This window comes from Oncorhynchus mykiss, chromosome 3 (assembly GCF_013265735.2).
Source record: "Oncorhynchus mykiss isolate Arlee chromosome 3, USDA_OmykA_1.1, whole genome shotgun sequence".
Lineage (NCBI taxonomy): Eukaryota > Metazoa > Chordata > Actinopteri > Salmoniformes > Salmonidae > Oncorhynchus > Oncorhynchus mykiss.
Window position 1 is genome coordinate 3737602 of NC_048567.1, and position 17313 is coordinate 3754914.

A 17313-nucleotide genomic window follows, 5' to 3' on the forward strand; every position below is an offset into this window, starting at 1 on the left:
CAATTGCAAGGACTTTGATAATAACATTGTCATTCAGGCACATAACTTGAGTGTATGTACGAATCAACTTTCCCCAACAGGGGGAAGCAAAACTGAACTAATCAGACCAAATATTAGATTACATTTGCCACACTGTGAGCAAGGTATAATCAAAGTATTATTTACATGATAAGCTTTATTTTGTTCTATGATCCCGTCACATTATTACATTTGTATTCATATATTGATGTTTTATTTAAGTAAAGTCAATATCCAAGTCTATAGACAACAGCACATCTAAACCACTTGTCTAACTCATTCCATGGAGGGCCGAGTATCTGCGGGTTTTCGCTCCTCCAATGTACTTGATTGATTGATTGAATTAAGGTCACTAATTAGTAAATAACTCCACTCACGTGGTTGTCTAGGTCTAAATTGAAAGGAAAACCCCAAAACCCGCAGACACTAGGCCCTCCATGGAATGAGTTTGACACCCCTGATCTAAACATTTGAGTGGCGCCCTCTCATCTCCAATGATGTGAAAACGATAGGTTTAACCAGGGCTCCTTTCCAACCTTGTTCCCGGAGAGCTACCCTCCTGTACGTTTTTATTTCAACCCCAGTTGTGACTAACCTGATTCATTTTACCAACCAGCTCGTTATTAGAATCAGTTGAGCTAGATTAGGGTTGGAGCGAAAACCTACAGGACGATAGCTCTCCAGGAACAGTGTTGGAGAGTCCTGGTTTAGACCTTTCAATGTATTGTGAGGTGTTACGCTACCCCGGAATCCTGCCTTGGTGTCAGAAGTGAGATGGGGCTATCATATCCGGATGGTTCATAACCTGTGTCGGCAAACTCTACTAGCCTATCATAACTCATTCACTTGTGGCTATGTCAAATTGTCAATTTAAATTATCACTGCACACTCAAGTGAATGACGCTTCTTTATGTTCCACGTATCTATCAACCAATTATAGAAGACTCTTTCCTAACTACCTTGTTTCCGCAATGAATGTTGCGTTCCAAACTGACGCATCCGTACATGTAGTAGCGCGTGCTTCCGCTTTTCCCTTTCAGTAGAAAAGTACTAGGAAAACGGGAAATAAACTATTTTATTCGGAGAGAAACATCGAGTGGGGAGGATCTAGTTTTGCTCGTTTTGGAATAATTCGATTGGGAGAGTATAATCTGGGAGAGAGAGTGGCGTCTACAACTGTGAAGATAATTACATATGTTTTGTATGAGCGCTAGCCAATAGATCTATTTTTCGCCACGGTTTGTTCTTTCCAAAGGAATAATGACGAACACTTGGATACTATTGACTCTCGCGTTGGCGACCTGTTTTATGAGTGAAACGGTGAGTAAAGTTGTCAGGACAAAGAAAGTCATATAAAATGTGTTTTGTTATACCTAGCGCGGTAAGGCGGTGCTGAAATGTTTTTTTTAACGGGCTTTGGTTTCGATGTACGCTATTTTGCATGCTTGTCTCACTCGCGGTCTTCATAACCTCAACGAGTCATTCATCTGGCTACTTTTACAAGTAAAGAAGTCAATAACTATTCCCTTATTTATGTCCTCCTTCCCCTTGTGCACTTCCCATATGACTGAAGTCTTATCACATTGTGGCCCAAATTATAAAGATACCTTTTTAGTTGCCAGAAAAGCACGTGTCTTGATTAATATTTGTGTAAAACCAAATAGTTTATTTACCGTTTTGATTCCACCGTGGTCAAATATGATTTTCAAGAGGCGGTGTGGAACTACAGTCGTCTCTGTTCCTTGGTCAAAACAGATTGAAATGTTTCCATTTAACCAGGCCGAGAACACAGGGCATCTCAGTGTTGCCTTTTAACACGTGTCCAATAACCTCCTATTGAAAGACACGTTAAACAACTACTGAATTGTCTATCAGTGGAGTTAAAGGCAAGGGCCCTCATCTCTGATTTAAAGTGAATGGGGGTGCAGGGTTCTATAGTTGTGATGGTATCAACCTATGGACATTATACTAAAGTGAAGGTGGGTGAATGAATGAAGTTATTTTAGGCTGATGTGTGTTTGACTGTGGTGAAGGCTGCATGCCTCACGCTCCCCTCTAACATTAGGTCAGATTCCTCATTTGGAGCATTTGACTGTATTTGGTCCATTCAGGATTTCAGAAACCACCATCGCTCACCCCCCTTCCATTTTTCAGCAGAAAACATAAACACCAGCTCTGAGAGGCAGCCATTTTCTCTAATTCATCACATATTGGACAGGACTCTTCCCTCCATCACTATCCATATTTTTGTTAATGCGGAAACAGAGAAACTATTGCTCTAGTTATATCTCGATATTAAACAGATGTAACACGTCATCATTGACGATTTGTCACTGAAAGTACTTCATGTACTATATCACTGTCACCATGACATCTGACTTGATTGGTATTAAAGTCAACAGTGAAGAAACATCTGCTGTTTAGATGGAACTGAAATGACTTGTCATATCATCACCAACGTTGTGTAATTTAAAGTGTTTCATACAGATGGCCCACATCAAATACTAAGGCATGGTTGGGAATAACTTCAACAGTATAGAAACATCTAGAGTTGGATGTACTTAAGTCTGAGATCAAAGCTCTAGAAATATGCATGGAAATCCTGAATGAGAAAAGTAATGAAATTACTAGCCTGACAAATAGGATTTCTTGAGAGGATGGAAAATGGTCACATGCCGCAGCTTCAGTACTGACTGCTACTCTCATTCCTCCCCTGCCTCAATTAGCTTAGCAAATGTAAAGTTCTCAGTGAAAACCTGGGGGTGGCTAGGCAGCAAGGCACTAGATGGCTGTGTTGTGAGATGGGAAAACCTTGTGATGTACACACCGTCTGCTCTGTATCTATGAAGCCCTGAACTTGTCAACTGGATAATGAAAGTGTGTAGGTTGTTTGGCTCAGATCTGAAGGTCAATAATAAGAGATGTTAGTTTTGAACCATTCTTGACAAATGTAGCCTATGCCTGAAGATTTAGTAAATGTTTGGACTTCTCTTTGTTTGTGTGGATTTGATTGTACATGGAATTGTGATCATTGCTACTCTGATCATACATCCTAGAGTGAAAGTTAACCTTAATGTAACATTTTTCTAGAATAGCGTGGACCGTGGTCAAATGCAAGATGTTCCATGACGGTGTATGCTGACAGCTTGCTGTGGTGTTATGCCAGCCAACTTTGTTTACCCGGTTGAAAAGCATCCTGAGAGAATACCCCTTGTCTGCTCTTTGCTAATAGATGTGACTGGTACTAAATGTTCTTTGCCTTGCGTTACTTCCATATATGGCCATACCGGTTTCCTGAAAACAAAAACACCCACTCCAGATGTTTTTGTACTGTATGTAACTGGCAGACGTTCTCTCAATAGACATTAGTGTTGTTTTTAGAGACCACCGAAGCTGTATGTGAGTCAGAGGTGACGGTCTGGATGTGAAAGACGGTGTGGTGTGATCTGGACTCTGAATCCACAAGCTGTGATAACGATATCAATGCAAAACAGGAACTAATCGGTTTTATTTCCTTTGGAACTACAATCTCGCACAAGATCCTAAGTGGTGGTATTTTCTGCCTGACCTTAATTTGAGAATATTTTAAATACTTCTTTTAAAATGTTTCCTGTCATCAGGAGGGAGGCCCTCCCCAGTGTTAGTCATGCATGCAGTACACAGGGTAGAGTATGTACTGTCAAACCTATCAGCGCTGACTGGATAGGGCTGGTCTGGGAGTCATGCAGCTTCACATGTAAGTGGATCTGCGCTCCATTGGTATTTCTACTCGTTTTCCCCAGCTCTCTTTCTGTCTCCTTCTCTCTCAACAGTTCTGTAAGAGGCTTGCCTTTTATCTGTCCACCAAAGCTTGTCTGGAATTTTAAACATTTTCTGGGTTGAGCTTGTTGCTGGGTCAAATACACAAGCATTTCAGTACACCAGCGATACACATTTTTAGCAGATGTTATTTATGTGATAAATCAGAACTGATTTGGATACTTGTGGGGTTGAGTTTGTTGCTGGGTCAAACTTGTAGGGTTGTGGTTTGACAGCTTTGTTGTCTTATTTGAAAGGTCTGAGATTCTCCACTTAAGTCACTACCCCCCCCCCCCCCCCTCTGAAGAATCTGAGTTCCGTCACTTGGGTTAAATCAATTATTTATATTTAGCGATGATTTAAGGGAGGGAAGTTTCTCACAGAGCCTGTGTTGATCTTTCAACACTGGGGATTTTCTTTCTCTGCTGAGGATTTTCTGTGTTTTTGTAGAACACTGCTAAGCATGTCACAGATTTTCAAAGAATTTCACCAGTACATTTGGGATCCTTTTCTAGATCCAGAGGGAGCCTGACTTGGCCCACAGCTTTCAGAACTGAATAGAAAACACAAGTCGAGATTGATATTTTAGTCATTTAGCAGACTCTTTTATCCAGAGTGACTTACAGGAACAATTAGAGTTAATGACCTTGCTCAAGGGCACACCAACCCATTTTTTTCACTTAGTCTGCTCAGGGATTTAAACCAACAACCTTTCGGTTATTGGCCCAATGCTCTTAAACGCTAGGCTAGCTGTCGTCCTGAACCGCTGAGTGTATTCTGTCTCATGCTTCAGGACTAATTCTTCTGGCTCTGGAGTGACTGTAGTTGTAGATCTTCTTGGCATCATCAAGGCCTGAAGAACCTTTGCATAAATAAGCATGTCATTAGTGTTGAACAGGATCATGAAGGCTATCAGATGTGTACTGTAACAACTGTACTTTATACTTGGGACATAGGCCCCATCCTCCTACTGGGATGCCAGAGCACCTCTATGTGAGGCATGTCATTAGTGTTGAACAGGATCATGAAGGCTATCAGATGTGTACTGTAACAACTGTACTTTATACTTGGGACATAGGCCCCATCCTCCTACTGGGATGCCAGAGCACTTTTATGTGAGGCATGTCATTAGTGTTGAACAGGATCATGAAGGCTATCAGATGTGTACTGTAACAACTGTACTTTATACTTGGGACATAGGCCCCATCCTCCTACTGGGATGCCAGAGCACCTCTATGTGAGGCATGTCATTAGTGTTGAACAGGATCATGAAGGCTATCAGATGTGTACTGTAACAACTGTACTTTATACTTGGGACATAGGCCCCATCCTCCTACTGGGATGCCAGAGCACCTCTATGTGAGGCATGTCATTAGTGTTGAACAGGATCATGAAGGCTATCAGATGTGTACTGTAACAACTGTACTTTATACTTGGGACATAGGCCCCATCCTCCTACTGGGATGCCAGAGCACCTCTATGTGAGGCATGTCATTAGTGTTGAACAGGATCATGAAGGCTATCAGATGTGTACTGTAACAACTGTACTTTATACTTGGGACATAGGCCCCATCCTCCTACTGGGATGCCAGAGCACCTCTATGTGAGGCATGTCATTAGTGTTGAACAGGATCATGAAGGCTATCAGATGTGTACTGTAACAACTGTACTTTATACTTGGGACATAGGCCCCATCCTCCTACTGGGATGCCAGTGCACCTCTATGTGAGGCATGTCATTAGTGTTGAACAGGATCATGAAGGCTATCAGATGTGTACTGTAACAACTGTACTTTATACTTGGGACATAGGCCCCATCCTCCTACTGGGATGCCAGAGCACCTCTATGTGAGGCATGTCATTAGTGTTGAACAGGATCATGAAGGCTATCAGATGTGTACTGTAACAACTGTACTTTATACTTGGGACATAGGCCCCATCCTCCTACTGGGATGCCAGAGCACCTCTATGTGAGGCATGTCATTAGTGTTGAACAGGATCATGAAGGCTATCAGATGTGTACTGTAACAACTGTACTTTATACTTGGGACATAGGCCCCATCCTCCTACTGGGATGCCAGAGCACTTTTATGTGAGGCATGTCATTACTTCTATTCACATTGGTGTAATATTACCATGTGAAAATTATACCAGTCATATAGATTTACAGAATTTTACCTGGATAAGGTCGCATCATGTTGACCTTCAGCGGGAATATGGGCTCAGTGTTTGGGTCATCGGCAAGGACCCTGGCCTTGGTGTCGGCATCTCCCTCCCGACCAAATGCGCCCACGTCGACCATGGTGAAGTGGTACTTTGCATTGCGGCCTGTCATCCGGACTATTGTGAAACATCCCTTGTAGTTGTAGTACTCGTTACCAGAGTTTGCTGGAGCTCGGATCTGAATGCGTGTCCCGTCGACTGCTCCTACACAACTGATAATTCCAACGATCCCAAAACTCTCAGGTGATTTCGGCCCATTTTGCTACTGAGGGATAAGCAACTAAATCTGCCTTCGAGACATGCCAGGTATCCTGCCAAGCTTCGCTGACGATGGCAAAAACGGTTGTTTCCTAGCTTCTAACTAGCATCAATGCTTTTGCTGTGTGCCTGTAATTGCCAAAAACATCCAAAAGTACTGAACATGTCTTCCCCTGTCAATGCTTTGCATAGGTCAGACTAGAGACATATTCTCAATTGTCCCCTCTTGTAGTGGTCAGTGGACCAACATGCCATTTTCTCCCTCGTGAGAAATAAAAACAAACGACTAGTAAGAGCAGTTCAATCTCTTCTAATTTGGAGGCAGACATGTTTGCTTTTGTAGCTAGTTAAATCCTGAAAGTAAATTTGTATCTGGAGTGTTAAGATATATATTTTAAACTAATTCTATTTTTAGTCCTTAAAGTAGAGTTAGAAGCATAACACCAGACATGTAGCTAGCTAGTATTTGTAAACGGGCAAATACATGGGATCCAGACGTTTTTAAATGTCGTTGCTAGAGTGAGTGTCTGGGCCCCTCATGACTCCAACTATGAACATGCACGTGATCTACGCACGTAAACAGTGTAGAGGCCTTAAAGCTGTGTGTGTGGTGGCATCACGTCAACGAATACCACAAACTGAGACCGATCCATAGCTTCTGTCTGACCAAGCCTGGGGTGTAGTTTAAGAACTTGTGAAAAGCTATAATTGAGCCTGAATGTAGACACTAATTGCTTAGTAATCCTGTCTTTTGAAGTGATTTCATGTGCAGACTCATTTGCTGTCAAATGAGTATGTCCCAAGGCATACTCTGGCATTAATACAAAGATATTGAGAAATTCATTGCATATCTGCTTTACATTAGCTATATTTTGCACAACTGAACTTTGATTTTCCTTGGCTACTCCTGAAACTCCCACTCATGTCCCCTGTTCATGTCTTGGCTCTGGTAATCCCTGGAATATGACAGTCTCACACCATGATTACCTGGATGGAAAACGGAGTTAGAAAATAATGGATTTTGTTATAAATGATTGTTAGATTTTCTGTTCCCAACTCTTTCATGAACTCTTACCTCCGAAAGCTTCCTAGAATTATAAGATATAATTTTAATATCTGCTGGACATAGTGGTCATTCCAGAGAGCTACTGCCGAAAATCTGCAATGCAGCTTTGATTGAATGTAGTCCTTAACATTAAGGTAATAGTTGGAGTGTGGATCAGCCAGCCCTCACACAGGGTCCCACATCACAGTAAACTACTTCATACTCACACTACTGTGGTGTTCAGTTATCCAAGGACCAAAGTTAATGTTTTTATTTAATCTTCATTTATATAGGTAAGTATAACTTAACACATTTCCTGTTTACAATGATGACCTGTCCCAAGGCATAGACAGCAGTGAGAAAGGCTTGGAGTATAAGAAGCTTTGACGAGTATTGGCAACGTCTCTCTCTTTGAAAGACCACGCTTGACAAAATCATATTTTGTGCTTTCTGAAACTAGCACATGTAATCTCACCATAATTTGGTTGTCACTCTCTGATATAATTTCACAACATACACTACATCTAGTTCTGTCATTCAGGTACAGTCAATGAAACAAATATCCACAGAATGTCTGACTCAGTATTCTGCTCTCCGCCCCCTCCAAGAAGACGTAGAATATCCCAGCCTCATGGCCCTAGTACAACACCTGTGTTTATTGAATCATATGAAGAACACCAGACATGCCTCTGGTCTGAATGGGCTGTATTCATCCTGTTAGTCTCTGCAGCAGTTCTGGTGGAGCGCTGGCATCGTCCAGCAGTTAGTTAATGCTCTTCCTGTGTACTCCTGAGGGGCTGCGAATGTCAGCAGCTGGTTGGACAGCTACTACATCGGCAAGGTCTGTATCCCAAATGGCACCCTGTTCCCTATTTAGTGCACTACTTTTGACTAGGGCCCATCATAAGCAGTGCACTAAATGGGGAATAGAGAGCCATTTGGGACGTAGCCTAGAGCTGCTGTGCCCTGTATGACGCTGAGCCCTCGGCAGATGTGGGTTAATATTGTAACCCACACCTGTAACATCTGTGCTGCTTCCCAGCACTGTGGAAGGAAGCTGGTTACTAGAGAGCTCCTGTACTGTTGGTCCACATGCTGGTTAATGTCTTGGTAGACCTGTTTGGTTGCATTCATGGTGTTGCTGTCATTGGGTGATGCTGACGGACGGTATATATTTATGGGCAGTGTTGCCGGTAGCGTTGAATGTTATTTAATGTGTGAAGGTAAGCAGCTCAGAACGTCCTGTTTTCCTCTGGCTGTCCGACAGGGGTATGCTGAGAAACAACACAGCCAGGCCTTCAGGGCATGGAGGAGGACTTTCAAAGGAAATCCAATGTTTTTCATGTTGAGATTACATTCATATCAGGTAGTCATCCTAGATCTGCCTGGAATGCATTTTAAAAAGCCCCATAAGTCCAGTGTTAGCCATATCTTGGCAGGTTCTCTCTTCCCATCATTACAGCTGACAACTATACCTGTGGAGGAGGGTGACATGATTAGCTGACATGTCCCCAGCATTTGTTGCTGTCCTAGCCGCTAATAACAATACCTTAATGATTCAACCATTTAGTAGGGTCTGGCTGACTGGGCTGTTTGGAAGGAGCTAGCTAGTGAGCAGAGGGAGAGAAGAGGGAGTATTTCCTTTTCAGTTGTAGACTTGGCACAGCCTGAAAGCCCAGTCCTGAGCTCTTCAGCTCCCTGCACAATACCTCACTTGTGCTGCTACTTTGGCCCAGGAATGTGAGGCTCACCTTCATATGTCTGACAGCAGTTTGTTTTGGAATGAGAGATATTATTCACCACCACATCGTACTGCTGCAAACATGGTTCTCTCATCGCCTCTTCGCTCTACCTCCCTCTGAAGAGTTGAGGCAGCCCCATATGATGCTGTTGAAACCCCCATAAACCACTGCTTTAGATAGTCTATTCATAAGATGTGAAAGTAATTGATCCTCACATCTTGAACAGTGTATTTTGTCAAGGCATGTATGCTACGTGTGGGCTAGGTGCAAAAACGTTGTTCAGAGTCTAATCATATAGCATACTTTTGTGTGTTCACATCGGCCTCTGGAAAACAGAGCCTGACACAATCTTAGCCTGTTAGATAAAGCCTAACCTAACACTACTATCTAATAAGAAAATGGAATGCTGGCAGCAGGAAAATGGGGCCTTTCAGTAGCTAGTTGTACTCTGTACTGTACCGGGGCCTGATCTGAGTCCTTGACTAATCCTGATCAACAAAGGACATTGGAGGAAATGATTAGGGCTGTTTAACGTCAGTCTGTATTGATGTTGTACTTCATGATTCAGTGGCTGGGCATTCACACTGACTAGACTACTACTGTATGGGCACCGGCTGACCCTGAGAGTCTCCATTGTTCTCACAATGTTATCTCTATTGGATGTTTGGGGTCAACTTGATATTTGTCATAACACTTGACTGCTTCAGAGGCTAAATCAGCTGAGTAGACCTGGGTCAAATACTTTTAAATACTGGGAAGTGTTTTCAGGGCTGGCAAACGGAAGTAGTGTACAGTAGGTATCAGTCATTCATGACTCCATTCCTACTCTTCATAGTGTACATGTGGTCTTCTAGGCTAAGATTGTGTCAGGCTCTGTTTTCCAGAGGCCGATGTGAACACACAAGTATGCTATATGATTAGACTCTGAACAACATTTTTGCACCTAGCCCACACGTAGCATACATGCCTTGAGCGTTGACACATCACAATACAGTACAGTGTCAGAGGGGTCCGTTAACTTTTCTCAAATACTATTGGTCCATTACCATGTCAATCAACACTTGAATAGAAACGTAGTTTACCCTCTGGATTTTGATGCCAATGCAGTTGCTACAGTCCCATTCGTTTTCATTGCAGCCTCGTTTGAATACCACGGTTATGTATGTATAATGTGTACTAACACCGTTAAGTAGCATGGTGGTCTTGGGAGCACTTTTACACATTGTTTTCCTGGATTACTTTGATCATCACTTCCTCATGTTCTGCCTGCTGCGTTCTCTATAGTATGTTGCATAGCAAACAAAAGATGATTCACTGTGTGTGACAGTTTGAAAGACAACTGGAGCACAACACAATGGCATACCAAAGATGTGTTTTTGTACACATGACAATTATTTAAAAAAGAAAATGTCATCCCAGAGGCCAAAAGGGAAGGTCTTTATCTAGCTGGGTATTCCCTCTTTTCAACCAGAGCCATTGTTGTGCTCTTTGAAGCATCTCTCCTTCAGTGAGTCTGAAATGACTTGTCCTCTTGTGTACTAGGCTCTGCTTCCTTTGAAGCAAGAGTCCTTCCTTTTTCTTACATCATCCTTGTATGTCACTTTTTCCCCCTCTCCTTCACGAACAAAGACCTGAAAATTGAACCAGGCTCCTTAGTGTCAACATTCATCAGAGAAGCAAAAAGGCAGACCTTGACGTGTGTGCGTGCGCGCACACACAGAGGGGTGTATCCTTAGTACCTTTGTCAGACTTATTGCTTTTGTGGGGATTTTGGGAAGCGCAATTGTGTGGAAACATCACACGTCTTGGTGAGCATCAGTGGCTGTGAATGGTGATTTCCATGAGATCTAAAGGAATGCAGGGGGTTGGGAGGGATGACCTAGAAGGATCCAGGGTTCAGAGAGTCAGACTACATGGTTCCATCTGCTCTGAGAGCAGCCTCCTGCCCTAAAAAAAATAGTTTGTCTGTTTATTCATTCTTCTGTTCACAATAACACTTTGCCTTGGGATTGGATGAGCCAGTCAGACAATGACACCTTCCTGTTTTAACCTGCTCTCCACATGCAGAGGAATTACAGGAAGACTGATACATTGTCTTTGGTTTCTGCTTCAGAAAATGGGAAGATTTGATCCAGGCCTTCATAGCTTCTAAGTGGTATTTCAGGTAATGGGGAGGCTCATGATACTTCTGCTTCTGTTCATTTGTTTGTTTCCCAGGGAACTGTGAGATTTAAAAAATGGATTAAAATTCTCCCAAAATATTTGTCTTGATTTCGTTAGCATGGTTCTTTCAAATTTGTTTTGCTCTTGCGCTTCAAATGCCTGTATAAAATAAACAGCATGGATATCCTCCACAGTGAAAAGTGTTTGTATAATCTTAAGGGCATGAAATCTACACTGGGAGTAGTTTGTCATGTGATCAGTTATTGAGTATTATTATGGGTCCTGGATGCTGATCAAGGGAAGGGGGATACCTAGTCAGATGTACAACTGAAATGTGTCTTCCACATTTAACCCAACCCCTCTGAATCAGAGGTAAGCTGTGGTATATCAGACAATATACCATGGGTATGATGCAAATGCTCTTGTTCTATTTATGTGGAAGTATTTTATAATAGCAATAAGGCGTCTTGGGGGTTTGGTATATGGCCAACATGCTAAGGGCTGTATCCAGGCTGTACTCTGCATTGCAGCGTTCATAGCCGTGGTATATTGGACATATACCACACCCCTCAGGCCTCATTGCCTAAATAGCATGTAGAATTCAATTTATATGGTGGAGACACTTTTTTTTGTTCATCTCTTGTTCTCCATTCACAGATATTGATTTCGGCCCAGTCGGATTACCTGTACCTGGATGACCAATCAGGAGACTCCGTAGACGACGACGGTTACAACTCTGGCTCCGGGTCCGGTGATATGAGTAAGCAATGGTTACCTTCTTCTAAAATATTTCACCCTTGTATCCTAATGTCATTTACATAGTAACCTGAATGCCATGTTAAGGGTTATAGCTGTATGTAAATCTATAATTGTACTGGCTCTACGAAGGTCCTAGACGGTGCACAGAAACCTTTTGACTTTGGTTAACCTGCTAGGGCACACTGGTACTGCAGGATCACAATGGACCTACGGAGGCGGTGAATGCACAGATGTTTCACATGCAGTCAACCAAGACTATGTTAATTACCCAGCATATGTCATGTAGAGAGACGTTCAATAATGAATGAGTCATTATTTCATATACCCTAACCTGAAGTGATACTGAACCATAGACTGTAATGTACTGTACAAGAACACCCAAACAGATCTGGCTTGCAGTCTATTTCTGAGTCAGTATGACAGGGGTTGTGACGTTATTGGTCGACTCATTATGAAAAGTGAATTCATTAGCATTGTTGTGATTTGTTGTTTATCATGTTAGCCCTGCCTGCAAACCACATTTCTCTTTGGGGTCAATACATTTTAGATTATTTTCCTCCTCAGTTATCGGTGAGGCCACTGAGCCAGTCAAAGTGAAAAGGGTGTTCGCCGCTCCTGAAGCAGAGCCAACCCAGGACTCTCTACCAGCCCTTTCAACCACAATGGAGATGTTGACATTCACTGACCTGAGCACAGAAATAGCTGAGACAGAAACGGAGACCGAAACAGAGGTATGCCTCTCTTTTTAACTGACTTTAGTGTGGGCTTTTGAGCCAGTAGTGTGGTTGTTTCATTTCGCCTCGCACTATTGGCATGGCAAGGACTTAATAGTATCCCTGTGGTTTTATAGTTGCTGTGAAAATCTAAATGTATCTTTCTCCCTCTGTCTCTGTGTGTGTCAGACCCAGGTCCCTGAGCAGTCTCTGGACGTGACAGAGGAGACTGTTATCAGTAGTGAAGCTCCTCCCAGCACCACTGGTGCTTCCGGGTTGCTGTACGAGGCAGACGCACCCTACGATGTACACTCTGAAAACCTATTCCAGAGGACGGAGGTGCTAGCTGGTATGTTCTGGTTTTTGTTTATTTATTCAGGAGATCGTATTGACATTAACGTCTCTTTTTCCAATGAGACCTGAGCATAATGAAAGCAATAAAATATCATGAGACAACATATGTTAAACATCACACAAAAAAGCGATACACAATACGATAATGATTCATCAAAACAGTCATCTGAAATCTATCAGTTCCAATTGAAGAGATCATTTTTCAATACAGCCCAGAATCAGAGATTGGATCTGAAACATGGCCTCTCTTAAATTGGGTAACTCTAGACTTTGCTTTCATAATCAATAAAAACAGACTCTTTGTCTTGTCGTTTGATAGCAGAGGGAAGGAGACTGAGTCAAGCAACCAACAACACTTGGGGATTGTTGTACAATGAAAGCATGTTATGAATGAAGAGTGTAATTGTGACTCCTCCTGAGTCGGCTCCGTCTCATATTTGATTAGTCCATTGATCTTAACTTTGATGCACTAGACTGCAGCTATCAGGGTGCTTTTCCCCATTCATTTCTCAATGTGAGTTGTTGCCAAACATTTGATACAAAACAATCATAGTTGCCTCTTAATTGTTCATCCACGTTAAGAGAAGGTAATGCGGTTACATTTACTTTGCATTTTAGTCATTTAGCAGACGATCTTATCCAGCGACTTACAATTAGTGCATTCGTCTTAATATAGCTAGGTGAGACAGCACATCGTATAATTAATCGGGTTGGGGTAATTACCTTGCCCCACACACAATCTGGTAGAGGTCTGTCATATCTGATTGGACTGTTATTAACACTTTATCTTCTAGCAAGGTTCCACTGTTGTGTTGTCAACACCAATCACTTGTATTGAATTATTGATCAATGAGCATCTTCTGACGTTGTTCTTCTCTCCCCCCCAGCGGTGATAGCTGGCGGGGTTATAGGTTTGCTGTTCGCCATCTTCCTCATCCTCCTCCTGGTCTACAGGATGAGGAAGAAGGACGAGGGGAGCTACGTCCTCGGAGAACGCAAGGCCCCTAGCTCAGCCTATCAGAAAGCCCCCACCAAGGAGTTCTACGCCTGAAACACAACCACCGTCACTATGAGGAGAAACCTCTGGAGCAACATAAAGACGAAGGCTGTGTCCCAAATGGCACCCTATGCCCTCTATAGTGTACTTACTACTTTTAACCAGTATCTGTGCACCATATAGGGTGTCATTTGGGATGCATACAAAACATCTCATACAGCAGGGTCCTCCTCGCATGCTGTTGGTTGAAATGGTATTGAATGAGGAAGTGTTTCAAGGAGCTTTTTCATATAGCAAATATATACTTTTCCTTAATGAGGCCAAACAGGGCTATTGTAAATGTTTCATATTGTGGATCATTAGAACGGTTGGAGAATTTCCTTGTCATGTGAGAACGTGAAACATATTCATAGATGGTCATGGACTACTTTCTAACTGTAGAGGTACATATTTGTAAGGAAGGAAAAACAACTTTTTTTTAAAAGGTCACTGAAATAAAAATGACAGAATATAATTGTCCTATAGCTATTCTATTTTTGATTTTTTTCATAGCATGTCCAAAGTTGTTGTTTTTCATTAACTTATGTTTTTCATGTCGAGGTGATGTAATGTTTCTAGTCTCAAAGCAATCTGGTCTCCAATTTAACTTGGATGAAAACATTTTGTTTTGCTTTGTTATTATGGTATTTTTCTTGTCATTGTGTGAAATGAATTACAGGATTCCATAACTACCCAGTGTCATCTCACCAAAGCAAAGGACATTCCCTTCTAGTAAAACATTACTGATATAAAGCAGTGTTTACCAACTCCAGTCCCCAACAGTACCCATTTTTGTTGTAGTCCCTGACAAACTTGCCTGATTCAATTTTAGGGCCTGATTAGTTGACAAGTTGAATCAGGTGAGTTTGTTTGGGGCTACAACAACGTGTACTGTTGGAGGTACTCGAGGCCTGGAGTTAAGAAACACTGATTTAAATGGTACTCTTAATGGCAGGGGTGTAAAACTCATTTCACGGCGGGCCTAGTGTCTGGGTTTTTGTTTTTTCTTCTCAAGACCTAGACAACCTGGTGAGGTGTTTACTAATTAGGGACCTTAATCAATCAAGTACAAGGAAGGAGTGAACCCTCAGACACTCAGCCCTCCGTGGAATGAGTTTGACACGTGCTTTGAGGAGTGCATTATATCACAGGAGGTTGGTGGCACCTTAATTAAGGAGACCGGCTCATGGTAATGTATCAAACACATGGTTTCCAGGTGTTTGATGCCATTCCATTTACTCCGTTCTGGCCATTCTTATGAGCCGTTCTCCCTCAGCAGCCTCCACTGCTATATGTACTCTGTGTTCCAGTTTCTGTTACCCAAAATATAGAGTAACCTTTTCAGTAGGTTTCACTATTAGGTCCATGAATTTTCTCCTCTGATCACAATGGTATTTTAAGACTTGGGTGTTTTTATAAACAAACCTGCAAAACTTTTCTGACTGATTTATGATATAAAAGCTGATTTTCATTTATCTGCAGCTTTTAAATGATGACTTGCAAGATATGGGGAACTAATGCTAATGAACAGTCCTATGCGCTCAACTCTGTTCAGTTGACTTTGTGTTGACTTTAGTACAGTGATTTACTCTAGCCACAGATGGGACACCGGACGTCTCTGTAATATCCGTTTCAACTTTGACTGAAAATCTGTCATTCGAAAGTCCAGGGCGCTATCCCAAATGGCACCCTTTAGCCATATGAACACTGGTCAAAAGCAGTGCACTAAATAGGGACTAGGGTGCTATTTGTGATGTAGTCCCAGTGAACAGGACATGGTGTACCTTTTACTTATCTGTTCCCCCTCTAGCATCTGTAAAGAATTATGAATGTCTACAATAGAACAGACGGTTCCTCTTCCCTAAAAAATAATAACTTCTATGATCACTGGGCTGATGTTTTTCTCATGGTACGTAATTATTGAATAAAGGTACTTACAGTAAGACTTTCCTTGGACTTGGAACAGTGTTTTTGCCATTTATCACATGTAACACAATGTCCCCATTTATTTAGTTGCCTTTTAGTCCTGACTATTCTAAAGGTGTAGTCAGCGAAATGATGTAGATGCATAAAGTAAAACTGCATAATGGGGTCAATTTCCACAACTAAGAGCGTTAGAGCGCGAGGCTAAACTTCTCCGCTGTTTTGGTCCAGTGGCTGCCATATTGTAAGAGCGGGCTGTGACGGAAACCCGTGTGCAAATACTGACTGTGTGACAGAGTGAAATCTTGCTCATTGAAATATCTGCAGTGCTGCTTGTGCAACACAATTTCGCTGACTACCTTTAGGTCAGTGGTGCATCTGTATAATGTCTGTACTATAATTTATATATTAATTTATATTACATATTTGAAATATGTTAGTTCAAGTATATTCACAAATGTTTTAAGCCTTTGAAGTGCCTACCATTCTGAAAGTCTAATTTCTTTTTTTTACTGTTTGGGACAAAAGATGTCTTCTCAGTGGCATGAAGTAGTAGTCACGAATATAAGCACAGGATACTGATGGCAACTTAGTGTTACAAAAGCAGTGTTGTATGTTATGATGGGAGACACTATTGAATAAACAATGTGGCTTAATATTAAATAGTCATCCAATGTGGTTTCTTCTCTCTTGAGTTGGTTGTATTTCTGATAAGGCTCCAACATATGTCTGTGTTCTTTTGAATTTTGACACTGTTACAAAGTAAATGTAAGAATATAACTTGCAGCACAAATACTATATGTGGTATCTCAGATTTTATGTGCAAGCTGAACTAAAATGTAAAAAATATAAATAGCTTTTGTTAGTTTGCGATCTCTGATCAAAACACTAAACATACAGGCTGCTGTGAGCTAAATGTTTGCTCATGCCAAGTCATGCAGAAAGAAAAGCAAAATGTCCATAGTAAACATCAAGGGTAGTAATTAGAGCAGACTTTTTTTTAATCACAATTTGGTAAAGAAACAAAAACAAAGCAAAATGGAATTGTCAACGAACGTGAAAACGCATGGCTGTCCCTACTGCTTTGCCGTAGTCATTCATCGCGGAAGTTATTTTGAAATTGATAAGAAATAGCTAGTTGGCTAGAAGGAATAACATTTATTGTGAATTATTCCATCTGTCAAGACGGTCAGCAATTTACCAACTAACTGTAGAAGAAGGTTTGTTCTTTTTTTGTGTCCTAATTTAAAAGTCCTTTCAAAAGTTTCGCTAGTTAGGAATC

At 41.7% G+C, this 17313-nt stretch overlaps 2 protein-coding genes across 3 annotated transcripts in view; both read left to right on the forward strand.

Moving 5' to 3' along the window:
• Positions 1-733: 733 nt before the first annotated feature.
• On the forward strand, positions 734-16694 carry LOC110493965 (syndecan-2). Of its 2 annotated transcripts, none has more exons than XM_036966108.1 (5): positions 734-1338; positions 11904-12006; positions 12570-12736; positions 12908-13067; positions 13960-16694. In XM_036966108.1, exons 1-5 carry the CDS (start codon positions 1279-1281, stop codon positions 14121-14123), a joined length of 654 nt encoding a protein of 217 aa, XP_036822003.1. In that variant the 5' UTR covers positions 734-1278; the 3' UTR covers positions 14124-16694. The 2 variants fall into 2 exon arrangements, with proteins under 2 accessions (XP_036822003.1, XP_036822000.1); XM_036966105.1 differs by lacking the exon at positions 734-1338 and adding an exon at positions 1947-1997.
• A 370-nt stretch (positions 16695-17064) lies between these two features.
• The window catches only part of LOC110493962 (carboxypeptidase Q), a 49059-nt gene continuing 48810 nt past the window's right edge, over positions 17065-17313 (forward strand). Inside the window, exon 1 of the mRNA XM_036966117.1 lies at positions 17065-17251. The gene's annotated coding sequence lies outside the window, so the exon portion shown is untranslated. The remainder of the gene's footprint in view (positions 17252-17313) is intronic.

Excerpts from the sequence above, each read along its gene's own strand:
- LOC110493965 (XM_036966108.1), top strand. The coding sequence starts at position 1,279 with ATGACGAACACTTGGATACTATTGACTCTCGCGTTGGCGACCTGTTTT. Across the intron at positions 12,007-12,569 it reads CTCCGGGTCCGGTGATATGA|TTATCGGTGAGGCCACTGAG; the intron begins GTAAGCAATGGT and ends TTTCCTCCTCAG. Across the intron at positions 13,068-13,959 it reads GAGGACGGAGGTGCTAGCTG|CGGTGATAGCTGGCGGGGTT; the intron begins GTATGTTCTGGT and ends TCTCCCCCCCAG.